General features: G+C 39.9%; 1 protein-coding gene across 15 annotated transcripts in view; it reads left to right on the top strand.

Moving 5' to 3' along the window:
* The first annotated feature begins 233 nt into the window (after positions 1 to 233).
* LOC132439863 (WASH complex subunit 2-like) overlaps positions 234 to 22,978 on the top strand; it is a 56,671-nt gene continuing 33,926 nt past the window's right edge. For 10 of the 15 annotated variants that reach the window (XM_060034633.2, XM_060034635.2, XM_060034630.2 and 7 more), the window contains exons 1-15: positions 234 to 326; positions 412 to 534; positions 1,316 to 1,480; positions 7,792 to 7,854; positions 9,827 to 10,000; positions 12,702 to 12,795; positions 14,183 to 14,244; positions 15,469 to 15,516; positions 17,533 to 17,643; positions 18,199 to 18,286; positions 18,922 to 18,993; positions 19,728 to 19,846; positions 20,317 to 20,377; positions 22,089 to 22,148; positions 22,545 to 22,718. In XM_060034633.2, coding sequence (XP_059890616.1) covers positions 324 to 326; positions 412 to 534; positions 1,316 to 1,480; positions 7,792 to 7,854; positions 9,827 to 10,000; positions 12,702 to 12,795; positions 14,183 to 14,244; positions 15,469 to 15,516; positions 17,533 to 17,643; positions 18,199 to 18,286; positions 18,922 to 18,993; positions 19,728 to 19,846; positions 20,317 to 20,377; positions 22,089 to 22,148; positions 22,545 to 22,718 — 1,417 coding nt within the window. In that variant the 5' untranslated portion in view covers positions 234 to 323. The remainder of the gene's footprint in view (positions 327 to 411; positions 535 to 1,315; positions 1,481 to 7,791; positions 7,855 to 9,826; positions 10,001 to 12,701; positions 12,796 to 14,182; positions 14,245 to 15,468; positions 15,517 to 17,532; positions 17,644 to 18,198; positions 18,287 to 18,921; positions 18,994 to 19,727; positions 19,847 to 20,316; positions 20,378 to 22,088; positions 22,149 to 22,544; positions 22,719 to 22,978) is intronic. The other 5 variants (XM_060034637.2, XM_060034632.2, XM_060034628.2 and 2 more) reach the window with 2 other exon arrangements.

Raw genomic sequence — 22,978 nt, 5'->3', positions numbered from 1 at the left:
TTCACAGTTCATTTGTGTCATATTTTAGATTCCAAATATGTGATATCATATGATATTTGCCTTCTGACTTACTTCACTTAGTATGATAATCCGTAAGTCCACCCATGGGACTGCAGGGCTCTTCTAACTCGCGTACCTCAGAGAGCTGCCCGGCGTCCTTCCGCAGCGCCCCGCATCCGGTCACATGAGGCGCAGGTCACCTGCTCTCTGGTCACGTGAGGCCGGTCACGTGCCAGGCCCCGCACCGCTAGCTTCCGGAGACTTTCGGGGCTTAGCGGGTGCGGTCCTGCGGCTCCCTGAGCCCACCGAACTGCACAGCCAGGATGGTGAGGGCGGGGGTTCGGGTTCGGGTTTGGCCCTGACCGCCGCCTTCCCGGAGCTCAGCCCCTCTTCTCGTCCTTCCCGCTGCAGATGAACGGGACCACCCCCGACCAGGAGCGGCCTCCGGTGTCCGAGCCCGTGTGGGAGCGGCCCTGGTCGGTGGAGGAGATCCGCAGGAGCAGCCAGAGCTGGTCGCTGGCAGCCGACGCCGGCGTGAGAGGCGGGCCCCAGGGACCGGAGGGGAGGGCGGGCCTTCTGGCGTGATGCGCGGCCTGCGAGCGGGACTCCGGGAGCCCCCAGTCCCCCTCCACCCAGTCGATCCTGTTGCCTCTCATTGACTCAATAACGCCCCTTCTCGTCCTCGAAAACTCCCGGGTGGTAGTCCCCAGGCACTTGGGCGGAGGCGGGCTGGTTGATCTTAGCCCTCTCAGTGCTCCCACTTGGACTGCGGCCCTTCCTTGTTTGGGTTTTCTAGCCAGGCGCCCAACTCCACCCTGAGCGGGGATCGGCTTCCGCCCCCTCGCAGGCTTACATGGTACTAGTTAGGCTATTCCATGTTGGGACCTGGACTGAGTGGAGCGGTAGACAAACCAGTATATGGATATCCTTGAGTGGAACTCTTTAGGCCGGGTGCCCAATAAGCTCAGAACTGTGATTCCAAAGTTCCATTTGAATAGGATTTTTGGGTAAGAGTAGTGGTTTGTTATTTTTCCCTTTGTCTCTGATCCCTGAAGAATGACAACGAAAAAGGACTTTTAAATTCCTCCAGAAACGATATAGCAAATATCCATTGACTCATTGACACTGTTCTGATGAGCTTTCTTAATGTTTTTTGATGCTACTTGGTCTTTGTACTGTCAAAAGCAGCATCCCTTTTACATTCCAGCACACGGGCGCACACACACAGGCGAAAGGAAATGGGTTCTTTTCTGTTTTGACACGCAGAATAGGTGCATATAATATTGATACTACTGTATGTTTGTTTTTTAAATAGTTACTACAGTTTCTGCAGGAATTCTCACAACAGACTATCTCTAGGACCCATGAAATCAAGAAACAAGTGGATGGACTAATTCGGGAAACTAAAGCCACAGATTGTCGACTACATAATGTCTTCAATGACTTCCTTATGCTGTCTAATACCCAGTTCATTGAGAACGTGAGTTACTTAGTTACATCAGACTTATAAAAAAATAATACTGTTAGAAGGAGCAAGGGTCACTGTGATACTAAGTGACCCATTATTAGGTTCTCTAAAATTTTGGTGAAGTAGTAGTTCTTGGTGATTGATGTCCCCCCTTTTTATTAGTAAAGTTTATTTTTTTTCAAGCCTTTGAAAAAAACCTAACGATAAAACTTCTTCATATTCCAGTGTTTTCATTGATTTTTAGTTTTGGTGTAGACTGCTGAATTACATGGCACTCCAACAAGTTTTGTTATGAGCATGCTCTGTAAGGAAAGCCATACACCTGGTCTGATCCTCTGGACACCATCAGGTTATTGATTGTATCCATTATGTCCTGATAAGTTACATTAAAGGCATGTGTGTGTCTACTTGGAATATTCTCAAGTAACGTTTTGTTATGATGGCTGAACCTATGCCATAGATTATTGCTAAAAGATTATTGAGCTTTAACCCAAGTGCTATTTTGTCTATGTATTTATCGAATTTCTAGGTGCTAGGTTCTAGGAATACATAGGTAAATTAGACAGAGCCCCTCCTTAGAGAAAATAACAATCTTCCATAATAGTGTAATTCCAGAATAAAAAGGAAGCAAGTGTGGCTGGAGCCCAGTGACTGTAGGGGAGATTGATAACAGAGGATGGAGAGGAAGCTTAGTTAAGCTGGTCTGTATTTCTCATAGGGCGGCTAACTTTCTCAGTATCAGTGTTAATTAATCTGTGAAAAGAGAATTAGTAAAGTAGGCTATCTCCTGAGATTGTTAGATACAAAGTAATAAAAAAAAGATTTCAAAAATTGCAAGATTATACAAAGCCCACGATTTAGGATTGTTAAGAAGAGACTAAATATTGTCACGCAGGTATCTTATGCAGCATGTTTGTACATTTTTAGTAGTTCAGGTTGAAATGCCACTACTAGGCTTTTTGGGGAAGCTGTGTGTAAAATAAAGATCTTAATAAATATCTTATTTAAGATATATCTTAAATATCTCTTTACCAGTAGGTTTAAAATGTAACAAATATTCTCGTCAACTCTGTAGTCATTTTCTGGTTGTCTATACAGAATGTCCATGCTTGGTCCTGACCATCTTTCCTATTAGAAGAGGCAGTTTACAGGACTCTCATCTGTACTTTACTGGTGTATGCAGCCCCATCACTTTTTCATCATGCTGTATTCCGTGTCCTTTTGAATATACCTGTTGTTCTCATTCTGTACCTTTCTTGCTGGATCAGGTGCTTAGCTCTTCTCTGCAGTCAGTGTTGCAGCCCTAGACTGGGCAAGGAATAGAATTGGGAGGCTTCTTTTGTACCTGATGTGCCTGTACCACATTGGTATTGGATTGGTACCCGACTGATACTTTGGGGGTGAGGAGCATCATAAGCTTCTTTTTCTGAATCATAACCTTCAGTTCTTTTTCTTTTCTCTAGCTCTTCTTTTCTGGCCAAGTTTTCTTAGCTTCTGAGTTTCCTATAATCTAGTTTTTGTGGGTGGTTTTTTTGTTTGTTTTTGTTGATTATTTTTTAGTAATAGTTCTTTATTTCTGTTCACTTCTTGGATTTCCTACTTTCCATCCATCTCTCCATCCCCTTGGTCCTTATGCCTCTTCCCCTGCCATTCTGCAGCCAAATTCCCCTTTAGGTGTGCCTGTTGCCACTGCCAAATCAAACTGCTTCCCAGGCCTCCCTATAATGCCACGTGTTACGTGTTTTTCCATTTGTGGTAGAGCATGATGATGTTGAGTATGGCTAATGCTTAATAAAACTCTGAAATAAACTACCTGCTGATAATACATTTGGCAGTGATTTGACTTTGCATGTGTTTTCTTCAAACCCTGGCCAGTACTCATGTATTACAATTCTGGCTTAAATGACGGTGCCATTTGGTTTCATGGTAGTTTATTGGAAAGATACGCACAGTCATAGGTTTCTGGGTTTTAGTAATTGACCTAGAGGTAGCCAGTAGATTGCAAACTGCATTACAGTTAGTGAAACTGAAGAGCAATCAGGACTTTCCAGGGCAAGAGAAATTAGTGCCTTTAGTAAAGGCTCAAGAGGGGACTCTGAAGGAGGATAAATGCTGATTAACAGTGGCCAGTGCATCAGTGTGTTATTTGGAGGGAGTACAATTCTTGAAGCTTCATTAATCTGTTAATTTAGGAATTTTATCCTGAAACATTAAGTGACCTAGTTAATGACTTCTTTAGTAGCACTTCCCATGATTGTAATTTTACATTTATTGATATGATTCGATGTGTTGAACTCCGCTACTAAATCAACCCCCATATTTTTGCTAAATGTTGTATTCCTTGGGCTCAGCATGAGCCTGATACATAGGGACTCAGTGAATATTTGAATGAATTAATGAGAGATCACAAAAGTGAAAAGAACCAGGGCTGTTTATAACATGTTAAGAAATCTCAGCCCCTCGTCAGCGTTCTCTCTAATTCCCCACCTTCACCTCTTACCTCATCTCCCCAAATGAGGAAAAGATGCTTTGAGGGGAAATATCAAAGATATTTAACAGTTCTGGGAATGGCTACCTGATTTTAAAATGATCAAAAAACCCATGAAGCTGTGAGTTGGGTGAAACTGGTAAGGGTGAAGGAAGTTAGCATTGATTTCCTGCTGTGTACTGAGTACTTGAGATGCATGGTCCTGGCCAGCCTCAAAAGATCCCATGGGTTTTATGTATTTGCTGGTTGGTTTCTTAGATGTCATGTTTGGCTTTCCACAGGCTGCTGATCTCTTGTGAGGTAGTTTTTAATGGCAAGCAGTAGAAAAAGTAGGGTGTTAATGCTGTTGAGACCTCAGCATGAAGCTCAACCTTTTAGGTTAAGTGGTCTCACTATTTAAAGTCTGAAGTGACCTTGGTAGCTGCCTTGTCTTAAAGTCTCCATTTTAAGATTTATTTACTTTATTTCTTCCTGCCTTTGAAAATTGCTCCCCAAATTTCTGGGCTTTATAGAACAATTTTTTTTTTAAGTATGGAAAAAGAAGCATCATCTGAAATTTCAGATGCTAAAGGAGAGCCTCTTAACATTTTGACATGTATATTCCAAGTCCATTTTCCATGCAGACATTGGGCTTTAAGTGTTTTCCTTTCTTGTTATACAAGTAATGAACACTCACTGTAGGAGAGATTGGCATATATAAAAAGTATTAAAGTGTGAAAAAATTAAAACTACAGTAATCAACTATAATTCCACCACCCCAAATTAACCAGCCACTGAACATTTTGGCATATTTCTTTCTAAGAGTATATATGTATGTATATAACTTTAACCTTTTCTATATATTGGCAGCCTGCATTTCTCTTAATGTTAGTGTATGATTTTGTAAGCATTTTAACACATCTGTAAGATTTTGTGAACTTAATTTTTATTGTTTTTATTTCATTATGTGCCTATCATTAAACAATCTCCCGACATCAATTTTTTTAAATAAAATATTTCATGTGTCTAGAAAAGAACAGATAATAACCACAAATGCTAATAATATACACTACCTTGCATTAACAGATTTTAATATTTTGACATATTTGCTTAAAAGGCACCAACTCCCATTTTTTCCCTTAACTCTAAATATTTTGGGTGTGGGCTCCTTTGTATCTCTGCCTTTTTACTCTTCTTCTTACCTGGAGAGTATATCTGTGTGGATGTATATCGGTGCAGGTATATGTAATATGAGGTAGGGATTTCATTTGGTTCATTTCCATATGAGTAACTTTTATTGTGTAGTTCTTTTTAAAAAATAATTAATTTATCTTTTGGCTGTATTGGGTCTTCGTTGCTGCACAAGGGTTTTCTCTAGTTGTGGCGAGCAGGGGCTACTCTTCGTTGCGGTGCACGGGCTTTTCATTGCAGTGGCTTCTCTTGTTGCGGAGTGTGGGCTCTAGGCGCGCGGGCTTCAATAGTTGTGGCTCGCAGGCTCTAGAGTGCAGGCTCAGTAGTTGCTGCGCCCGGGCTTAGTTGTTCCATGGCATGTGGGATCTTCCCGGACCAGGGCTCGAACCCGTGTCCCCTGCACTGGCAGGCGGATTCTTAACCACTGCGCCATCAGGGAAGCCCTATTGTGTAGTTCTTTTCCTCACTGACTTCTGTGTGTGAATGCATATGGATAACTTTTATTGTGTAGTTCTTTTCCTCAGTGACTTATATGTATGAATGTGTGTTTTTGTGAATATAAAATCAAGCTTACATGTAATTGTGGGTCTGTCTCTTGCCTCTGTCTTTTATTATGTTTATCTGCCGTAGTCAGTATCACAATCTTAAATACCAGAGATTTCTAGTAAGTCCTAATAGGGCAAATCCCTGTGACTTCTTTTTATTCAGAATTATCATGGTTATCCTTGGCTTTTTTCTTTCCTCTGTGAATTTGAGGATTATCTTGCTAAATTACCCAGAAAATTCTATTAGCACTTTGATTGGAATTGCATAGAATTACAGATTTGGTGTTTGTGACTTTGCAGTATAAATCTGATGCCATGAGCATCTTATTGTTTATATTTATTTTTCTTGGAACTAAATTTCAAGAAGTAGAATTCTTGGGTTAGAAGATACGAACATTTAAAAATAACATTGTTGGGCTTCCCTGGTGGCGCAGTGGTTGAGAGTCCACCTGCCGATGCAGGGGACACGGGTTCGTGTCCTGGACCGGGAAGATCCCACATGCCGCAGAGCAGCTGGGCCCATGAGCCATGGCCGCTGAGCCTGCGCGTCCACAGCCTGTGCTCCGCAACGGGAGAGGCCACAACAGTGAGAGGCCCGCGTACCGCAAAATAAATAAATAAATAAATAAAATAAAAATAACATTGTCTAATCAGATTGGCAGATATTTTTAAAAGGTAGGTAACATGGTTCCACTGCTGGCAAAGGTCTGGGAAGTGGACACTTGAATATGTTGTGGGGACAGTGTGAGTTGCTCCACATTTGTGGCCAGAAATCTGGAGGTAGCTATTGAGCCTAAAAAACAGTTTTGTCCTGTGACTTGGCAATCCTATTTTTGGGAAGCCTATAGAAATAAAAGATCCAGGGCCTAAGAATTTAGTATATGTGCATATGTTTACAACAGTTTATTTACAACAGCAAAAACTGGAAATCTCCTTAATGTTCCCTAATAGAGAATTATTGAATTAATCATAGTCAAGTTCACACTAGAGAATATTGTGCAGATATAAAAAGGATTGAATCAAATCTATTTGTATTGACCTAGAAAGTGGTTTATGTAAATATCGAGTGAAAAAGTGGGGCAGAGGAATGTGTATAGTATAAGTGCATTTTTATTTAAAAGCAGGAAGAGTGGGAGAACTCTGAATATGTGCATATGTCTGTATATATTTGTGTATGTTTCTATGTGGGAAGCGTAGAGGAGCACACACCAAGCTTAAATTGCTTATTCTGAGGGTTTGGTTGGAGGCAAGGATGGAACAATTTTTAAACACATCTCTTTCACTTATATCTTTATATTGACTTTTTAATTTTTAATTGACTTATAATTCACATACCATAAAGTTCACCCTTTTAAAAAGTGTACAAGTCAATAAGTGTTAGTGTATTCACAAAGTTTTGTAACCATCACCAATATCTAATTCCAGAACATTTTCATCGTTGCACTACTTATAATGAGAATGTTTTCCTTTGGAAGTTTAAACAACAATATATAGTTAAAAAAGGAAATTACAATGAGTTGCCAGAGTGATAGATCTATTTTGGAAAAGAGAGGCTGCCTGTTCCAGCTGTATGGGTCAGTCCCATGCCTGGCCTTCTGGCAAATCATTGGTGGGCTTGGCCTATCTATTTTCTTATAAATGGGATAATAAAAATTTAGCAACCATTTTAAGCAACAGGATTAATATAACTCACCTTTACCGTTTCCACTGTGCAAAATGTTAAAGCTCTTGTTACCTAGTAGGTAGGTTCTACCACTTGGTATTCTCATAGCCTCACATTTAAGTACCTGTATCATTGCTCTGTCAGCATTAAGTATTAGATTAAACAAGAAAGTGTGAACACCAGTTTATTATTGTTTTTGTGACTGTGGTCAACAATGAGATTGAAGGTTTTTTTCTCATGTTTCCTAGTCATTTGTGTCTGTTTTTTTAAACTTAATTTTGGGAGAGTTGACTACTGTTCTTTGCTTTTTGCCCTTGACCAGCGGCCTCAGCCATTTGTTGAATAATCATTTCTTCCCCATTTTTGTCTTTTCTAAATTGTGTATTGAATTCTTACGTTGTGATTGATTCCAAATGCTGTTTTGACCATTCCAAACTGAATTTGCTTCCGTATTCAGCGTGTATATGATGAAGAAGTGGAGGAGCCGGTGCTCAAGCCTGAGGCAGAAAAACCAGAACAGGTACTTGCATTCAATCACTCTTCTGTTGGGCTCCTTTCGAGAAGCAAAGTGGTGGAGATTTGTGATGTGGCTGGTGGAGGGATTGTGAGCAGGGAGGTGGACACGGTGGGAAATGGGAAAAGCTGCTCCTGACAGCCCAACAATTGAACTCTTTAGTTTGTTTGTGAAATTTAGTGTATTAAGAAATGTACAGATTAAGTTCCTGAATTCTGGCTTAAGAATAGAGCAGAGGTATGCAGAGATTTTCTGTAAAGGACCAGATAATAAATATTTTGTTTGCTGGCTGCATTGACCTACGTCTCTTCGCTTCTTTTTCTTCTCTTCCTCCTCCCCTTCCCCCTCCTCCGTTAAAAATGTAAAAACCTTTCTTACCGTGAGGGCTATAAAAAATGTAGGCCATGCTGGGCTGTAGTTTGTGAGTTCTTTGAAGATTGTGCTTCCCTATCCTTTCGTGGCTGCTTTGATTCTTATTCCTACCAGTTTAAAAATGAAAGTAAGATGAAAGCCATATTGCTTGTAACATATGAAGATGTTAGACTAAGAAAGGATATTAGAAACCAGCTACAGTTCTGCCTATTTCTAGCCTTAAAAAATTTTCTTTTAAATCTTTATTTTTAATAGTACTCAGGGATTTGCTAACCATTTAAGTGCAATAGTATCTGGTTATACCAAGTCAGAGGGCAATTTTAAGGTGACAGCTATTTAGTGAATTATTTTTACTTTACGCGGGCCTCTCACTGTTGTGGCCTCTCCCGTTGCGGAGCACAGGCTCCTGACACGCAGGCTCAGCGGCCATGGCTCATGGGCCCAGCCGCTCCGCGGCATGTGGGATCCTCCCGGACCGGGGCACGAACCCGTGTCCCCTGTATTGGCAGGCGGACTCTCAACCACTGCGCCAACAGGGAAGCCCGTGAATTATTTTTAAAACATCCATTATATATTTATTTCACAGGCATGTTTTCACACACTGAGTACAACGTTAGCTATTTAACTCAGAATCAAGCATACCAGAGTGCAGAAAAGATGCAGCCAAAACAAAAAAGCTAAATCAGAAAGACTTCCACGCTTGAGGTAGTATAAACTACTCTTCAGATTTTCCCCTTTGGCTGTCAAAACAACACTATGGTTTGGTTCTTTCTGTAATTATGTATCAACTTCTAGAATATTTGTGAGGAAGGGAAATGACACTAAAGATATTTTGCAATATTTCTTACAACTGATGACACAGTTGAGTGTATGAGAGCTGCTGTTATAGGAAGTGGAGACCTGTGGAATATTTTCAGCAGGTTGGTGATGTGTACAGAGTTTTGTCTGGGTTGGGGGCATTGTTCTAGGGTGATGTACAGGATAGATTAGAGATGAAACTGACCCTCTCTTGGTTTGAAACAAGTTTATAGAATAATCGTAATTGTCCAGTTATTTTTTTTTAGCTGTAATTGAAAAATGACATCTCTGGCTGGGGTATTTTCTTCTAAGTCTTAACTCCTAAAATTGTCCAAAGGATCATTAAGCAAGGTCAGTGGGATACAGCCATGGCAGAGCTGAAAGTCTAGGCCCTTCGTTCCTCCAGTAGCAGGGAGGTGAAGTGCCCCTGGATGTCTTGTGGTGTGCCATTCATTATTAAGATTCTTTTACATAGCCTATAAAAGCTGAACCACCACACCATGGTTGTGCTTTTGTTTTTGTAGATGATGAACCTGGAGCTCCAGGACCTTACGTAGTTCGGTGTGTGTTCAATGCATAGACAAACTTGGGATTTACCACTCCAAAGTCTGTGTTGAGGCATTCAGCAGAATCTGACTTTTAATGTTTTTAATTGTTTAACATTTTAAATTGTTAAGAATTTAACATTTTTAATTAAAATTTGGGGGGTTTTTTGGAGCGTGAGTCTAGGCTTTAGCAAACATTCCCAGTGTTTTATTAGGGTGGTATCAATATACTGGAGATCTTACTGAACAGTATTTTTTCCTAGGAGAAGACCCGGGAACAGAAAGAAGTAGATCTGATTCCTAAAGTCCAGGAGGCTGTGAACTACGGTTTACAAGTGTTGGACAGTGCATTTGAGCAACTAGATATAAAAGCAGGAAACTCAGACTCTGAAGAAGATGATGCTAATGAGCGGGTGGAATTGATCCTTGAGCCAAAGGTAAAGACATTCAGTTGAAATATTTATTGTCGCACCTGTTGGGTTTTGGGTACTTTACTTGGGCACAGAATTGGTAAGACATGGACTTCACTTCCAGGAAGTGAGGATGTCACTTAGCAGTCTCTTACTGACTCCATCGATCAGAAAGATTTGCTGTACACAAGCATCGATTGAGCACTTACTAGGTACTAGCATGCCAAATTGGGGGAGTACAAAGATGCAGAACATGGTTCCTACTCTCAGGATGCTTATTACAGCAGTACCAGATGGTGGGAGAGAGGAGGCTTTACAAGAGTCACCATCATAAGTGCTCTGACTTCTAGCTGGGGAAATTAGGATGAAGATGAGATTTGAACTGGATTTTGAAGAATGAGGAGGCTCGTGAGAGGTAGGGATTGTTGGGAACCTGACATTCTGCAGCTTGCACTAAGAGGAAACCTCCAAAGTGTTGAAAGACATGTGGGTTGTTCCCAGGTTTTGGCCAATATCAATAAAGCTGCTATGAGTGTTCACGAAGAAACTATTAGCAGATGTTTATTGTTTTACTGTTACTTTCTCTCAGGTTCAGTAGTAAACACAGGAGGTTGCCTTACTGATTTTGAGAATCCTTGTGACACATAAGTGCCTTGTGAATTGAAATATGCTGCAAAATCAGTCTCTTCTAGTCCTTCATTTCACTGCACATTTCTCTTCCGATTTGAGCTTATAGTGCCAAATTGGGGCTGATCCTTTAACCATGATATGCTCGCCGGCTTGCTTTTTCACTATAGGGATTTAGAAGTCAGCAGCAGACCCTGGGAAATGTATTGCCTGGGCCACACTTGCTACTTCCAAGTCACACACCACTTTCTCTGTTACAGGAGGACTTTGGAAACAAGCCTCCTAAGTCAGTGAACAGTTAGCTCAATTAGCACTTCCATTTCTTTGCAGTAAATTGGTTGCTGTTGTATCTTTTACACTAACCTTCCCAAGCTTTCTGTCATTGGTGAAGCATCAGAATTGTTCTTCCCTGCACCCAGGTTCTTTTCTATAGGGAGGAGATATTAAGGCCAAAGGGCCATGCCTCATTGTGAAGATGGGAGGTTGCCCCAGGGTGGAGAGCTTTCTTTTCTTTCTTTTTTTTTTTTTCAGGTCTTTTACCTCCTTAGGTATGTTTATTCCTACATATTTTATTCTTTTTGTTGCCATGGTGAATGGGATTGTTTCCTTAATTTTCTGATCTTTCGTTGTTAGTGTATAGGAATGCAAGAGATTTCTGTGCATTAATTTTGTATCCTGCAACTTTACCAAGTTCATTGATTAGCACTAGTAGTTTTCTGGTGGCATCTTTAGGATTATCTATGTATGGTATCATGTCATCTGCAAACAGTGACAGTTTTACTTCTTCTTCCTTTTTTTTTTAAAATTAATTAATTTTATTTATTTATTTTTGGCTGTGTTGGGTCTTTGTTGCTGCGCATGGGCTTTCTCTAATTGTGGCGAGCGGGGGCTACTCTTCGTTGCTGTGCACGGGCTTCCCATTGTGGTGGCTTCTCTTGCTGTGGAGCACGGGCTCTAGGCATGTGGGCTTCAGTAGTTATGGCATACAGACTCAGTAGTTGTGGCTCGCAGGCTCTAGAGCACAGGCTCAGTAGTTGTGGCACATGGGCTTGGTTGCTTCGCGGCATGTGGGATCTTCCCGGACCAGGGCTTAAACCTGTGTCCCCTGCATTGGCAGCCGGTTTCTCAACCACCGTGCCACCAGGAAAGCCCTTTACTTCTTCTTTTGGAGTGCTTTCTTAACTCTAAATTTTTGATGTGTGTGATGGCCTGCAGTGGAAGGATCTCCAACATGTACTATTCTGTAGACAGTATCCTTCATTTTGTTTTGTTGTTTTATCATCTGGTCTTATTTTACCAATTTCATTTCTCTAAATTCTACAGTGTGAACCTCTGGGGCATATTATTATTCTCTTCTTTGGGTTATTTTTTTCTGCTGGGTAGGTTCTCATCAGTCTGTTGGAGACATTCCTTTAGTTAATTATGTTGACTGTGAATATTTGCCTAGTTGCCACTCTGTTTCTTTTCATCTAGCCCATGCTTTATGTTCCGTGTTCCTGCGTCTCTGCCCTGATGAAGTGTGAAGGAGTCCTCCTCCATTCCCTTCCTTTGTGCCTTACTTGTGTCCTGTTTGTACACATGTCCCCCTACCCACCTGCCTTCTCAAGTCATAAAACCATTTGGGTTATTTCCTCAGTGTGCTTCTCCAAATTTAGGACTTGGTTCTTGAGATTGATTGACTGGTTGATTTTTGCTCACCAGAGTTGAATTTTAGGGGAGGAAGATAGGTTACCATCATCAAAGGTTGCCAGAATTTCTGGTTTCTTTCCTTGGTCCTCCTCCTTTTGGGCATATTACTATGAAGTTGTGCCCCTTTCTTTGTTTGGTTACTGCTAGTAAACTTTTTGCAAGCCTTTGCCATTTTTGTTAATAAGGCACTTGAGAAGGGAGATTCTATGTAATTCAGCTTTACTTTGCCATCTTTACCTAGGATTTAACTTTTTTTTTTAATCAGTGATTTAAAAAAAAAATCCTGCTGTGTTTCTTATTCTCCACTTTCATTATGTAACTTTTGGGTGGATGGAACAAGATGTCAAATGGAATACCTAATTTTATTTTCAACCTAAATATTTAATGGCTTATTCCCTTTCATTGTTTACAGGATCTATACATTGACCGTCCTTTACCTTATTTAATTGGGTCAAAGCTGTTCATGGAGCAGGAAGATGTAGGTCTTGGAGAGCTATCTAGTGAAGGTACTCTTTTGCACCAAATAGTTTTGTTGCTTTTAACATTTATATCTTAACTTTTTATTTTAAAATAATTTCAAACTGTACATTAAAGTTGGAAGACTAGTAGAGAGAGCTCCCACATACTGTTTACCCAGGTTTACCACTTGTGAACATTTCACCACATTTGTTTTATCATTCTTTCCCTATATACATAATATTTTTTTCTGAACCTGTTTGGGAGACATCATGCAGACGTCCTGCCCTCTTACTTCTCTGTATGGTTGGCAGTCTGTGTCCATGGGTTTTTGCATCTATGTATTCAACCAACCTGGATTGAAAATATTTGGGAATAAAAAATTCCAGAAAGTTCCAAAAGCAAAATTTAAATTTGCCACGCACAGACAACTATTTACAGAACGTTTATTTACATTGTATTTACAACTATTTATGTATCATTTACATAGTATGAGGTATTATAAGTAATCTGGAGATGATTTAAGGCTGTATACAGGAGAAGGATGTGGGAAGGTGTGCGTGTAGTTTATATGCAGACTATGCCATCTTGGTATCTGTGTGTGTGTGTGTGTGTGTGTAAAGGGGGTCCTGGAACCAATCCCTCGAGGGACAACTGTATTTCTGTGTGTGTTTTCTAAGAATAAGAACTTTCTCTTATAGCTGCATATTCTGCATATTCATTTGCGCATCTGTCATCTTGGTTGGACATGTCTATTGGGCTTTGATGTGAGGCTTTTAATATGTCTATCTTGTTTATTAATAGAAAAATTATCAAAGTGGTTGAATTCTGTGAGACTTGGCAAGTATGTACAAATCAAGTATACTTGACTTTTCAACCTCTTCTTTAGATGTAACTTTTATATGAAATAAAGTCACCAATTGACTGTTCTCCGACAACAGCAGCAAAAACTATAATTATCAAAGTTAGGAAATTTTAACTGGATGTAGTACTAGCTAGTCCTCAGTCATATTCAAATTTTGCCAGTTGTCCCAATAATGTTCTTTATAGTCTCTCTTTTTCTCTGTTTCAGAATCCAATCCACTCACTGCATTTAGTTGTCAAATCTCTCTAGTCTTCTTTCAGTCTGATACCATTTCTCAGCCTTTTTTTGCTTTTTACAACCTCAACATCTTCGAGGAGTGCAAACCAGTTTTTTTCTTTGTAACTAATATATATTTTTTGTAACTAATAAGTATCTTGTGGGGTGATACTTTGAGGCTATGTAAATGTTCCATTCCTCACTATAGTGAAGATACTTTTAATTCCAGTTAATGGGTATAGATGGTTTTATCAAAATCTTTAGATGCTGGTGTATGGTGGTTTGTGATCTTGGAAGGGAACTAAGGATCTTTTCTTATGAATATTGGTGATAACCTTTATCTTTCTTCTCACCAGAAGGTTCAGTAGGCAGCGATCGTGGTAGTATTGCGGACAGTGAAGAAGAGAATGAAGAAGAGGTAAGGGCTTTCTGGTGTGTCCAGGTCATGGTGGGCAGGAAACTTAGGGTGTGTTTAGTGGACTAAATAAATAACATATTTGTGAATTAGCAATTTGTTTACATAAATCTTTTAATAGTGACAGAAGCCATATTCTGAAGCTTTTCCCCTTGGGGTGGGAGTTCCTTTTTGTCGTGTATACAAAAACCAAGGAAAACTGCTTTAACCTCTTTTACCATTACCCTCTCACCTCCCCACCAAATTCTCTTCTTGCCAATATATTTTGAGGGTGGCAGCTTAGACGTTTCGGTGGAATCTCTGCTTGAGATACAGTCTTTGAGTAAGTTCTGTCTTTGAGTAATTCTAGGGAAAAAGTCCACATTTAAAACTTTCTTTTACTATAAAGACTTTCTAGACCAGAAGGATCCTGAAAGCATCCACTTGCATGTTAGCTTTGCTGCTGCCTCTGGCATCTTCATACCCACAGAGCATGATCTGACTCCCTGCTCTACGGTCTCAGGGTGTGTGGGCCTTGGCCACTGTTGTATCTGGGGTTGTTCCTTTAAATGGAATACTCGTTATTGCAAAGGGCAGAAACCCTTTGAAGGTTAGTCCCTGAGTGTTGATTTATAAACGGAGACAGCTTTGTATGTGTGCTCCCCTCTTCTCTGTTTCCACAGTCTCCGTTTCCTGTCCTCCTCCCTCCAGCCCTCCCAACAAAAAAAACCTAATAGTAGGAAATAAACTTTTCTAAAATAACCTTGCTGTATAACTGATTGTCTTTAGCTAAATCCTTTGCTTTTAGCCATTGAAGCAACTCTTTACCTCATTACTCATATTAAGTACTCATGTTCCCTTCTTGGGCCTGATGAATTAATTGTCCTACTTAGAGGGAAAATAGAAAACGTAGTCCAAAATGTAAAATAATGCAAACCAACTTTTGATAATTTAGTTAATTAAATGTGCAACTCTTACTTTAAATCCAAAGGTTAGAGATGATAGGGCAGATCAATATGAACAAATAGAGAGGTTTAAATGAATCACAAAAGTGACATGTTAACTGGAATAGTCCTTGGCGACATTGCCAACTCTCCACCTTATCTGCACCTTGATATGTCAGGTGACTAGTAGTCGGTACAGAGAGACCCAGTGTTGGCTACCCCAGAGACTTAGACCCGAGATCATTTCTGTGCTTCCAAGTAAAGCCTGTGTTAACAAAAAAGCCTCTTTTTTTTTCTCCTATAGGAGTCAGATGAAGATTTTGCCAATCATAGTGACAATGATCAAAACCGGGTAAGATGCATATGTTGAAGTGACTTAAATTTTAACTGAAGCATAGCATTTATACTAAATCTATGCTAAAATTACTTTTGAATGACTTAGGGGAAAGTGAGGATTTATTCATGTTTACAACTATTCATGTTTCCTTCAAATGTTTCATGTTTTTAGGCTAACTACCCTCTTGTATATTTTTTCTCATTTGCTTTATATCTTATCTTCATTTTTCTTAGACAACAAAGAAGTAAAAAACGAAATTGAGAAACGGAGCCTATAAAACAAGGCCTGATTACCCAAACTGAATTTTTCACATGAACACACCTTTCCTGTTTTAAAATTTGAGACAATATAGCAGTAAGGCTAAGGAACACTCCAAAAATGTAAATCTTATTATCCTACTGTCTTAGCACTGTTGTCTTAATTTTTGTATATCCTTCTAAGGACATGTTCTTTTCATAACGTGCATAGTTTATTTTCTGTTATTTTATATTAACATGTCACAGGTGTTTCCTTGACATTTTAAATAGTCTTTGTAATTTGCTTTGTAAATTTCTATATTTTTTTAACATACATATGTAATACTGTTGTAGTCTTTAAACGTGTATGGGAAATAGTTTATTTGTAAATTTTAATTTTTGACATAATGCTGCATTCGGTGTTTTCATACATAAAAATCCTTTCCTTCTGTGAACTCTTCCCTTAGGAATTAGGTGGTGTAGAGTTACTTGATACTACTGTCTAATGGACATTCAGATTAACAGATCATGCATAATGATTTTCCCAGGATCTCATCAGCACTGGGATTATGATTTTTGCTACCATAGTATATGTACGGTGGTATATTGAGATGATCCCAATTTGCATTTCACTTTCCTAATTCGGAAATATTTTTTCACAGAAATTTCCAATTATCAAGTGAAAGATTTAGCACTTTTTGGTTGTTACTTGTATTTTTTTCAGTTGTGTTCACAAATGTGGCTCATCTTTATAATTTTAATAATCCTTCTGTACAGTGTATTTAGTTCTATGAAATTTACTATTAGATCTGTAAATTCGGACAGTTTTTAAAAAATTAATTAATTTTGGTTGCACCGGGTCTTAGTTGCAGCACATAGGATCTTCGTTGCAGCATGTTTAGTTGCGGCATGCGAGCTTCTTAGTTGCAGCATGCATGTGGGATCTAGTTCCCTGATTAGGGATTGAACCTGGGTCCCCTGCATTGGGAGCACGGCATCTTACCCACTGGACCACCAGGGAAGTCCCTGGACAGTTTTTCAAATAATACAGTATGGTGATTAAAAGCATTGGTGGAACCATTTGTTTGTATTGTTAAAGATAGATTTGTTGTGTGTGCCACTGCTAACCTCAGAGTTCTAAGGATTAAATTAGTTTAAAAAGTGCTTTTAGCGTAGTGCCTGGCACAGTTTATTGATTTCCATGTTAAAAAAATTTTTTTTAATTATACAATTTTTATGTACCAGTGGCTGCCTTTGTAAAAAGTTAGAACTTAACACATAAGACTAAGTTTGAGTCATCTAATCCTCATCTCCTCACAGTCTCCAGAAATAACTGGTGTTATCATCTGGGAGTGCATATTCCAAGTGCTGTTCTTTGCATTCACAAATATGTCTGTGTTCATAGAAGTGGTGTTGTATATGTGTCAGGGTGTGGTCAGGATATCATTCGGGGTTTATCATTCACTATTTTGTCACTTGATTGGTCTTGGATGTCTCTCCAATTGTTACAGCTTATTCCTTTTGACTGTTAGTATTTTTATTAAGATAAGGCTACACTTATTTAGTTTATTCATTTCTCTAGTGGTGGACATTTTTATTATTTCAATCTTTTGCTATTGCACTGAAAATAAATCTCGTGTGTTATTTGTTCTAGCACATTTACTGCTTCATAACTTTAGGTGCATTATTTGTTGTTCCCAATTTGAAGGAGAAGTCTGAAGGCTAAGTGGCAGCATCCCTTTTTCAGCTTGATGACCGCATCTAATAGTTTTAATCTGGTGGTTTATACTTTTAGCACAGTGCACAAATGAGTGATGAAGAAGAGGATGATGATGGTTGTGACATTTTCGCTGACTCTGAGAAGGAGGAGGAAGATACTGAGGACATTGAAGAAAATTCCAGACCTGTAAGAAAGACTATAGTTGTTATCGCTTGGCAAGGTTTTAGAAATGGTACCTAGTACTCATTCCTTTTATTGTCATTTATATTTGTAACTGTCTCATTTTGCATCCTATTTGTAATTTCATTTACACTTTTGGAAATAATGGTTGAGCATCCCAAGTTGCCTTACAAGTACCACTTTCTTCTCCAAATGTTAAGATTTTACAAGTTAGATCATTCAAAATATGTTCAGTTTCAGAGTTTTAAGATCCTAATACTCCCCCCCACCAAGCACTTCATGGTAGTTTTCTTATCTAGATCTAGATAAGAAAACCACCATATATTAAAGTGAAGTATAAAAAAAATAAGGAAATAAAGAGATCTCCCTTTGAAGGAACACTGAGTCTTCTTTCTCAGGTGATCTGTATAGGGTGCATGTGTTTACATTTATTTAGTTAACCTTAATTTCTCACCAGTTCAATTTCTTTGCCATTGTTTACATAGTTTTGTTAGGTGTCCAAAAGTAAACTGTACTAGTTTGTTACAAAAAAGTGATTCTTTTGGTCTTCTCTGCCTGTAGAAAAAAAGTAGACCTACGTCATTTGCCGATGAGCTGGCAGCTCGGATCAAAGGGGATGCTGCAAGCCGGGTGGAAGAGGAGCAAACAAGTATGTCACTGCCACCGAGATGAGCTAAAGGGGCAGTGGGGAAGTGTAGGACCCTCTGCTGGGCTTCACTGAGTGTAGACTTCCTTGTTTAATTACTAAGGCGCAGGAGGCTTAAATTGTAGTTCTTATCTTTTTTGGCTTATAGACTCTTTGATAACTGAACACTGTGGACCCCCACCCCCAGCCCATCTCCCAAATAATGCACATATGTGCATCTATATATGCAGTTTCATGGGATTAATGGGTACCACAGAGAACCACGGGCCCCAGATGAAGAATCCTTGGCTTAATATTTACTCCTATATTTTATTTTGACCAGATAAAAATGTACCATACACTATATTCTAGTGATTTAACAGAGTGGAAAGATGTCAGAAGTCTTTCAGCAAGAGCAGTCCTCTCATGCACGTGACCCTGGTATGGTAGCTGAAGCTTTCTGCCTTAAAAAGAGGCACTTTTTGAGTGTCTGCTCTGGGTAAGGCACTGAGAGGGGTGCTCAGGTGGAGCTGAGATACAAAGTTGAATGTCTTGGTCTTAGCTTAGGAGTTGTGAGGATGGCAGATGTGTGTGAAGAGTCAGTAAGTGAATACTAAGGGTGGACTGAGTATTGTTCAAACTGTGAAATATTCTTCAAGGCTTATCCCCAGGGGAAGCAAAACCTCGGAAGACATTGAAAGAGAAGAAGGAAAGGAAAACTCCCTCAGATGGTAAGCCTTTCCCCTCAATTCTCTTGTTTTAGGAGGCTCTTGACTCGGGAATGGGAATATTGCTTATGTGATCTGTAAAAATGCCTGTTTAAGTGCTGACAAATGAGGTCTGTCTCTGTACACTTTTTGAAAGCATTTAAGAGCATGCTTTTGGGGCGTGGGGAGAAGTGAGTGTGGAGTTAAAATGCTTTAAAGATTTGAATTACTAGATTTTATAGGGATCTATTAGCTGTCTTTCTAGACTTCTGTAGACGTTTAGAAACTAAGGAGCTCTAGCATTTGTTTTCAATAAGGAATATTATATCAGACCCTTTAACATTCAGTGGTAATGTCCATTATGTTTCCACCTGGGACTGTTTCAATCTGCAGCTCTCTCTTCAGTCTACCTCTCTGTCCCTCAGATTCTGGTGGAATAGGTCTTGGATGGCAATCGAAGCATAGACTTGCTTCAGAAGAAATTTAGATGAAAGTAATTGCCTGCAGAGTTTACCTTGCCCCAGACATTTACAGACTTGAGAGTGGGAAACCAAAGAGCATTTTAAGGGATTCAGTGAACTGTTTAATGAGTTTTTGTCTGAAGGTCCTGAGACGGCCAACATTCAAGTAGTCCTTGTTACATATGGTTAGATAAACTCTATGCCAGTTTTGGAGGTGTTATAAAGGTTAATCCCCAGAACTGGGGTTCTAAGCCCATCTTTAATTCTCCCTGCAAAACATTTCTTTCTGTTTGCTAGATGAAGAAGATAACTTATTCACACCCCCCAAGCTGACAGATGAAGACTTCTCACCATTTGGCTCTAGAGGTGGCCTGTTCAGTGGAGGGAAGGGACTTTTTGATGATGAGGATGAGGAGGTAAGTCGGCGGGAATAGTGAAGCTCTCCATAGCTGTGTCACGTGTCCCCAAGGAGGAAATACAGTTAGTTCCTTTAGTAAGGCAAGGATGGCTTCTTAGTTGGAAGTTGCTTCTACTTTCATATTTTAGGAGATTTTGAACTAAGAATCACAAAATGAGGAAATACTGTATCCTGATGCCCTTTGTTAAATAGGGAGAGGATGTGAGTGTTAACAGTGGAAAATTTACTTGGTTAAGTGATTGTGTCTTACCTTGTCTTTTGTCTTTTTCCACGTTTGTATTTAATTCCTGGGCAGACCTAAATTATTTCAGGGTCTGATTCTGTCATAGTCTTCACTATGGAACTGATTTTCTGACAGAACAGTAAATATGTAGCTTTAAACTTTACAAGGCACTTTTCTTTAGACATCTTTACTGCAGCTCCATTTTCCTCTGCTATTTTGAACTGTGTTGTCTACTTTATTACAAGCAGAGTGACCTCTTCATGGACGCCCCTCAGGATCGGGGAGCTCGAGCCTCTGTTAATGAAGGTGAGCGTGGATTGATGCTGCCTGTGCTTCTTCATGCACAGATTTCCAGAACTGGTTACTTCCCATCAGGAGATGGAACCCCTAAAGTTGTTCCCAAACCTTGTTTCTCTGTTAGACAGGAAGCTGTTGTGTTCACCTTGGTCTAGTTAAAAGCTGTTCCTTTACACTAATTCATGTCTTGGAAAAAACAAAAAGTACCATCTGTAAACCCACATCACAATTTTGTCTCTTTCTTAGAGAATTCAAAGTGAACCAGCGAAAGCACTCCAGCAGTGTTGAGGATATTTTAATTTAATCAAATTTAGTTCAAAGTTCAAAGAAACATTTCTGAAATTCTGCACATAAGTTGGAAATCAGTAATTCCTCAGCCCAGTGTGCATTAGAATAATTTGTGGAATTTTTAAAAAGCATCCATAAGCTATTTAAAAACTTAAAAATTTTATTCCATTAGGTCTGTGGTAGTTCTTGGGAATTGGGAATGAGTTATTTTAAGCGACTTGGTCTCCCCAGGCCACAAGTTGTCAGATTTTAGACTTATTATGATGCTGGCTGACCTGATTGTCTTGAGGTTCCTGCTCTCCACTTTTTGGCATCTGTGACTTGCCTAGTTTCTTGCTTTCCTGTTTTTGTCTTCATTTCTGTCACTGACGTCTCCGATATTTTGCTGTCCTTTTTTTTTTTTTTTAATAGATTTTATTTATTTATTTATGGCTGCATTGGGTCTTCGTTGCTGTGCACGGGCTTTCTCTAGTTGCGGCTAGCGGGGGCTACTCTTCGTTGTGGTGCACAGGCTTCTCATTTCAATGGCTTCTCTTGTTGCGGAGCACAGGCTGTAGGCACGTGGGCTTCTGTAGTGGTGGCTCGCAGGCTCTAGAGCACAGGCTCAGTAGTTGTGGCACACGGGCTTAGTTGCTCCACGGCATATGGGATCTTCCCGGACCAGGGCTCAAACCCGTGTCCCCTGCGTTGGCAGGCAGAGTCTTAACCACTGCGCCACCAGGGAAGCCCATTGCTGTTCTTTTTTACTTGCTTATTCTCATCCAACTGGACTGGATGGAGTCAGAACTGTTGAGCCCTGCTTGCTCTGTCCCTTGCCTCCCCCATTTGTACTCTACATCTTCCTTGGCCTCCCCAGCCAACCCCAGTGTTATAGCCTGCCCAGAGTCAGTGATCTTCCATGGGAGTCACAGCCTAGATTGATTTAATACCAAGAAAAAAAGTCATGACATTGGTAGAGAAGATGATACTAAGGAATTTTAAAATGGCTCTTTTAGGAAAATTAGTTAAAAAAAATTTTTTTTAATTGGGGTATAGTTGTTTTACAGTGTTGTGTTAGTTTCTACTGTACAGCGAAGTGGATTTCCCTGTGCTATACAGCAGGTTCTAATTAGTTATCTATTTTATGCATATTAGTGTATATACGTCAGTCCCAATCTCCCAATTCATCCCACCCCTGCCTTTCCCCCCTTGGTGTCCATACGTTTGTTCTCTATGTCTGTGTGTCTATTTCTGCCTTGCAAACGGGTTCATCTGTACCATTTTTCTAGATTCCACATATGTGCGTTAATACATGATATTTGTTTTTAGGAAAAATTAGTTTTAAAATTCTCCTATTAGCTGTGTACTGTATTGCACATATTTTAGGAAGGTGCATTTAACAAGGAAAGTTGTTTTCTCTGTTGAAATGTTATCTCTTTGTTTCTCATTTTAGCGTCTTCATCCTCCAAACCTGGAAAGAAAATCCCAGCAGGAGCTGTTTCTGTATTTTTAGGTATCATAACTTAGAGTTTGTTTTTAAAAACTATATACCTGTTGTTTTGTCATTTTTAAGATTGTCATCTTCAAAGGACTGACTGGGGAGGAGAGTATGAAGAACTTCGGAGGGCATCTAAGAGTGAGAGCTGACTTAACCTGTGTTAGCTCATATTACCTTAGAAATCAGTGGCCTTGGACTTTTTTCGGTCTGAGTGATCAGTTGATTCTGCATTGTGGGACATTCTATATCAGTAAAGGTTGGAGGTTGTTGGGTCCTGTTAATGTGTTTTGTGGATGAACTGAAAGTACAAGTTCTTGGTGGTGGTACTGTTGTTTTTTTTCCCCTCCTGTAAAGTCAGGAAGTGCACCCACCCTGGCTCACAGCTGGTTTGTCCTGTCCCTCCACCCACAGGGGACACTGATGTGTTTGGTGCCACCCGTGCTCCGTCACTGAAGGAGGCCCAGAAGCCCGAGCAGCCCACTCCAGGGAAAAGCTCGTACCTCCCAGCGCCTGCTGGCCTCTTTGATGATGACGACGATGATGATGACTTTTTTGCAGCATCCCGTAGCAAACCTCCCAAGACAGGTACTGCTCCATCCTCTGTTTCTGGAAATTTAGCCAAATAAAGAATGTTGACCTAGGGGAGTTCCCTGGTGGTTTAGTGGTTGGGATTCCAGGCTTTCATTGCTGTGGCCCGGGTTCAATCCCTGGTCAGGGAACTGAGATCCTACAAGCCGTGTGGTGCAGACAAAGAAAAAAAAAAAAAGAAAAGAAAAAAAAATGTTGACCTAAAAAGGCATGAAGTTCATCTAGTTCCTTATCTCTTGCAGTGCCAGAATCCCTCC

The sequence above is a fragment of the Delphinus delphis genome, chromosome 16 (assembly GCF_949987515.2).
Source record: "Delphinus delphis chromosome 16, mDelDel1.2, whole genome shotgun sequence".
Classification (NCBI taxonomy): domain Eukaryota; kingdom Metazoa; phylum Chordata; class Mammalia; order Artiodactyla; family Delphinidae; genus Delphinus; species Delphinus delphis.
The sequence above is the reverse complement of the archived record's forward strand: the minus strand, read 5'-3'. Positions and strand labels throughout refer to the sequence as shown.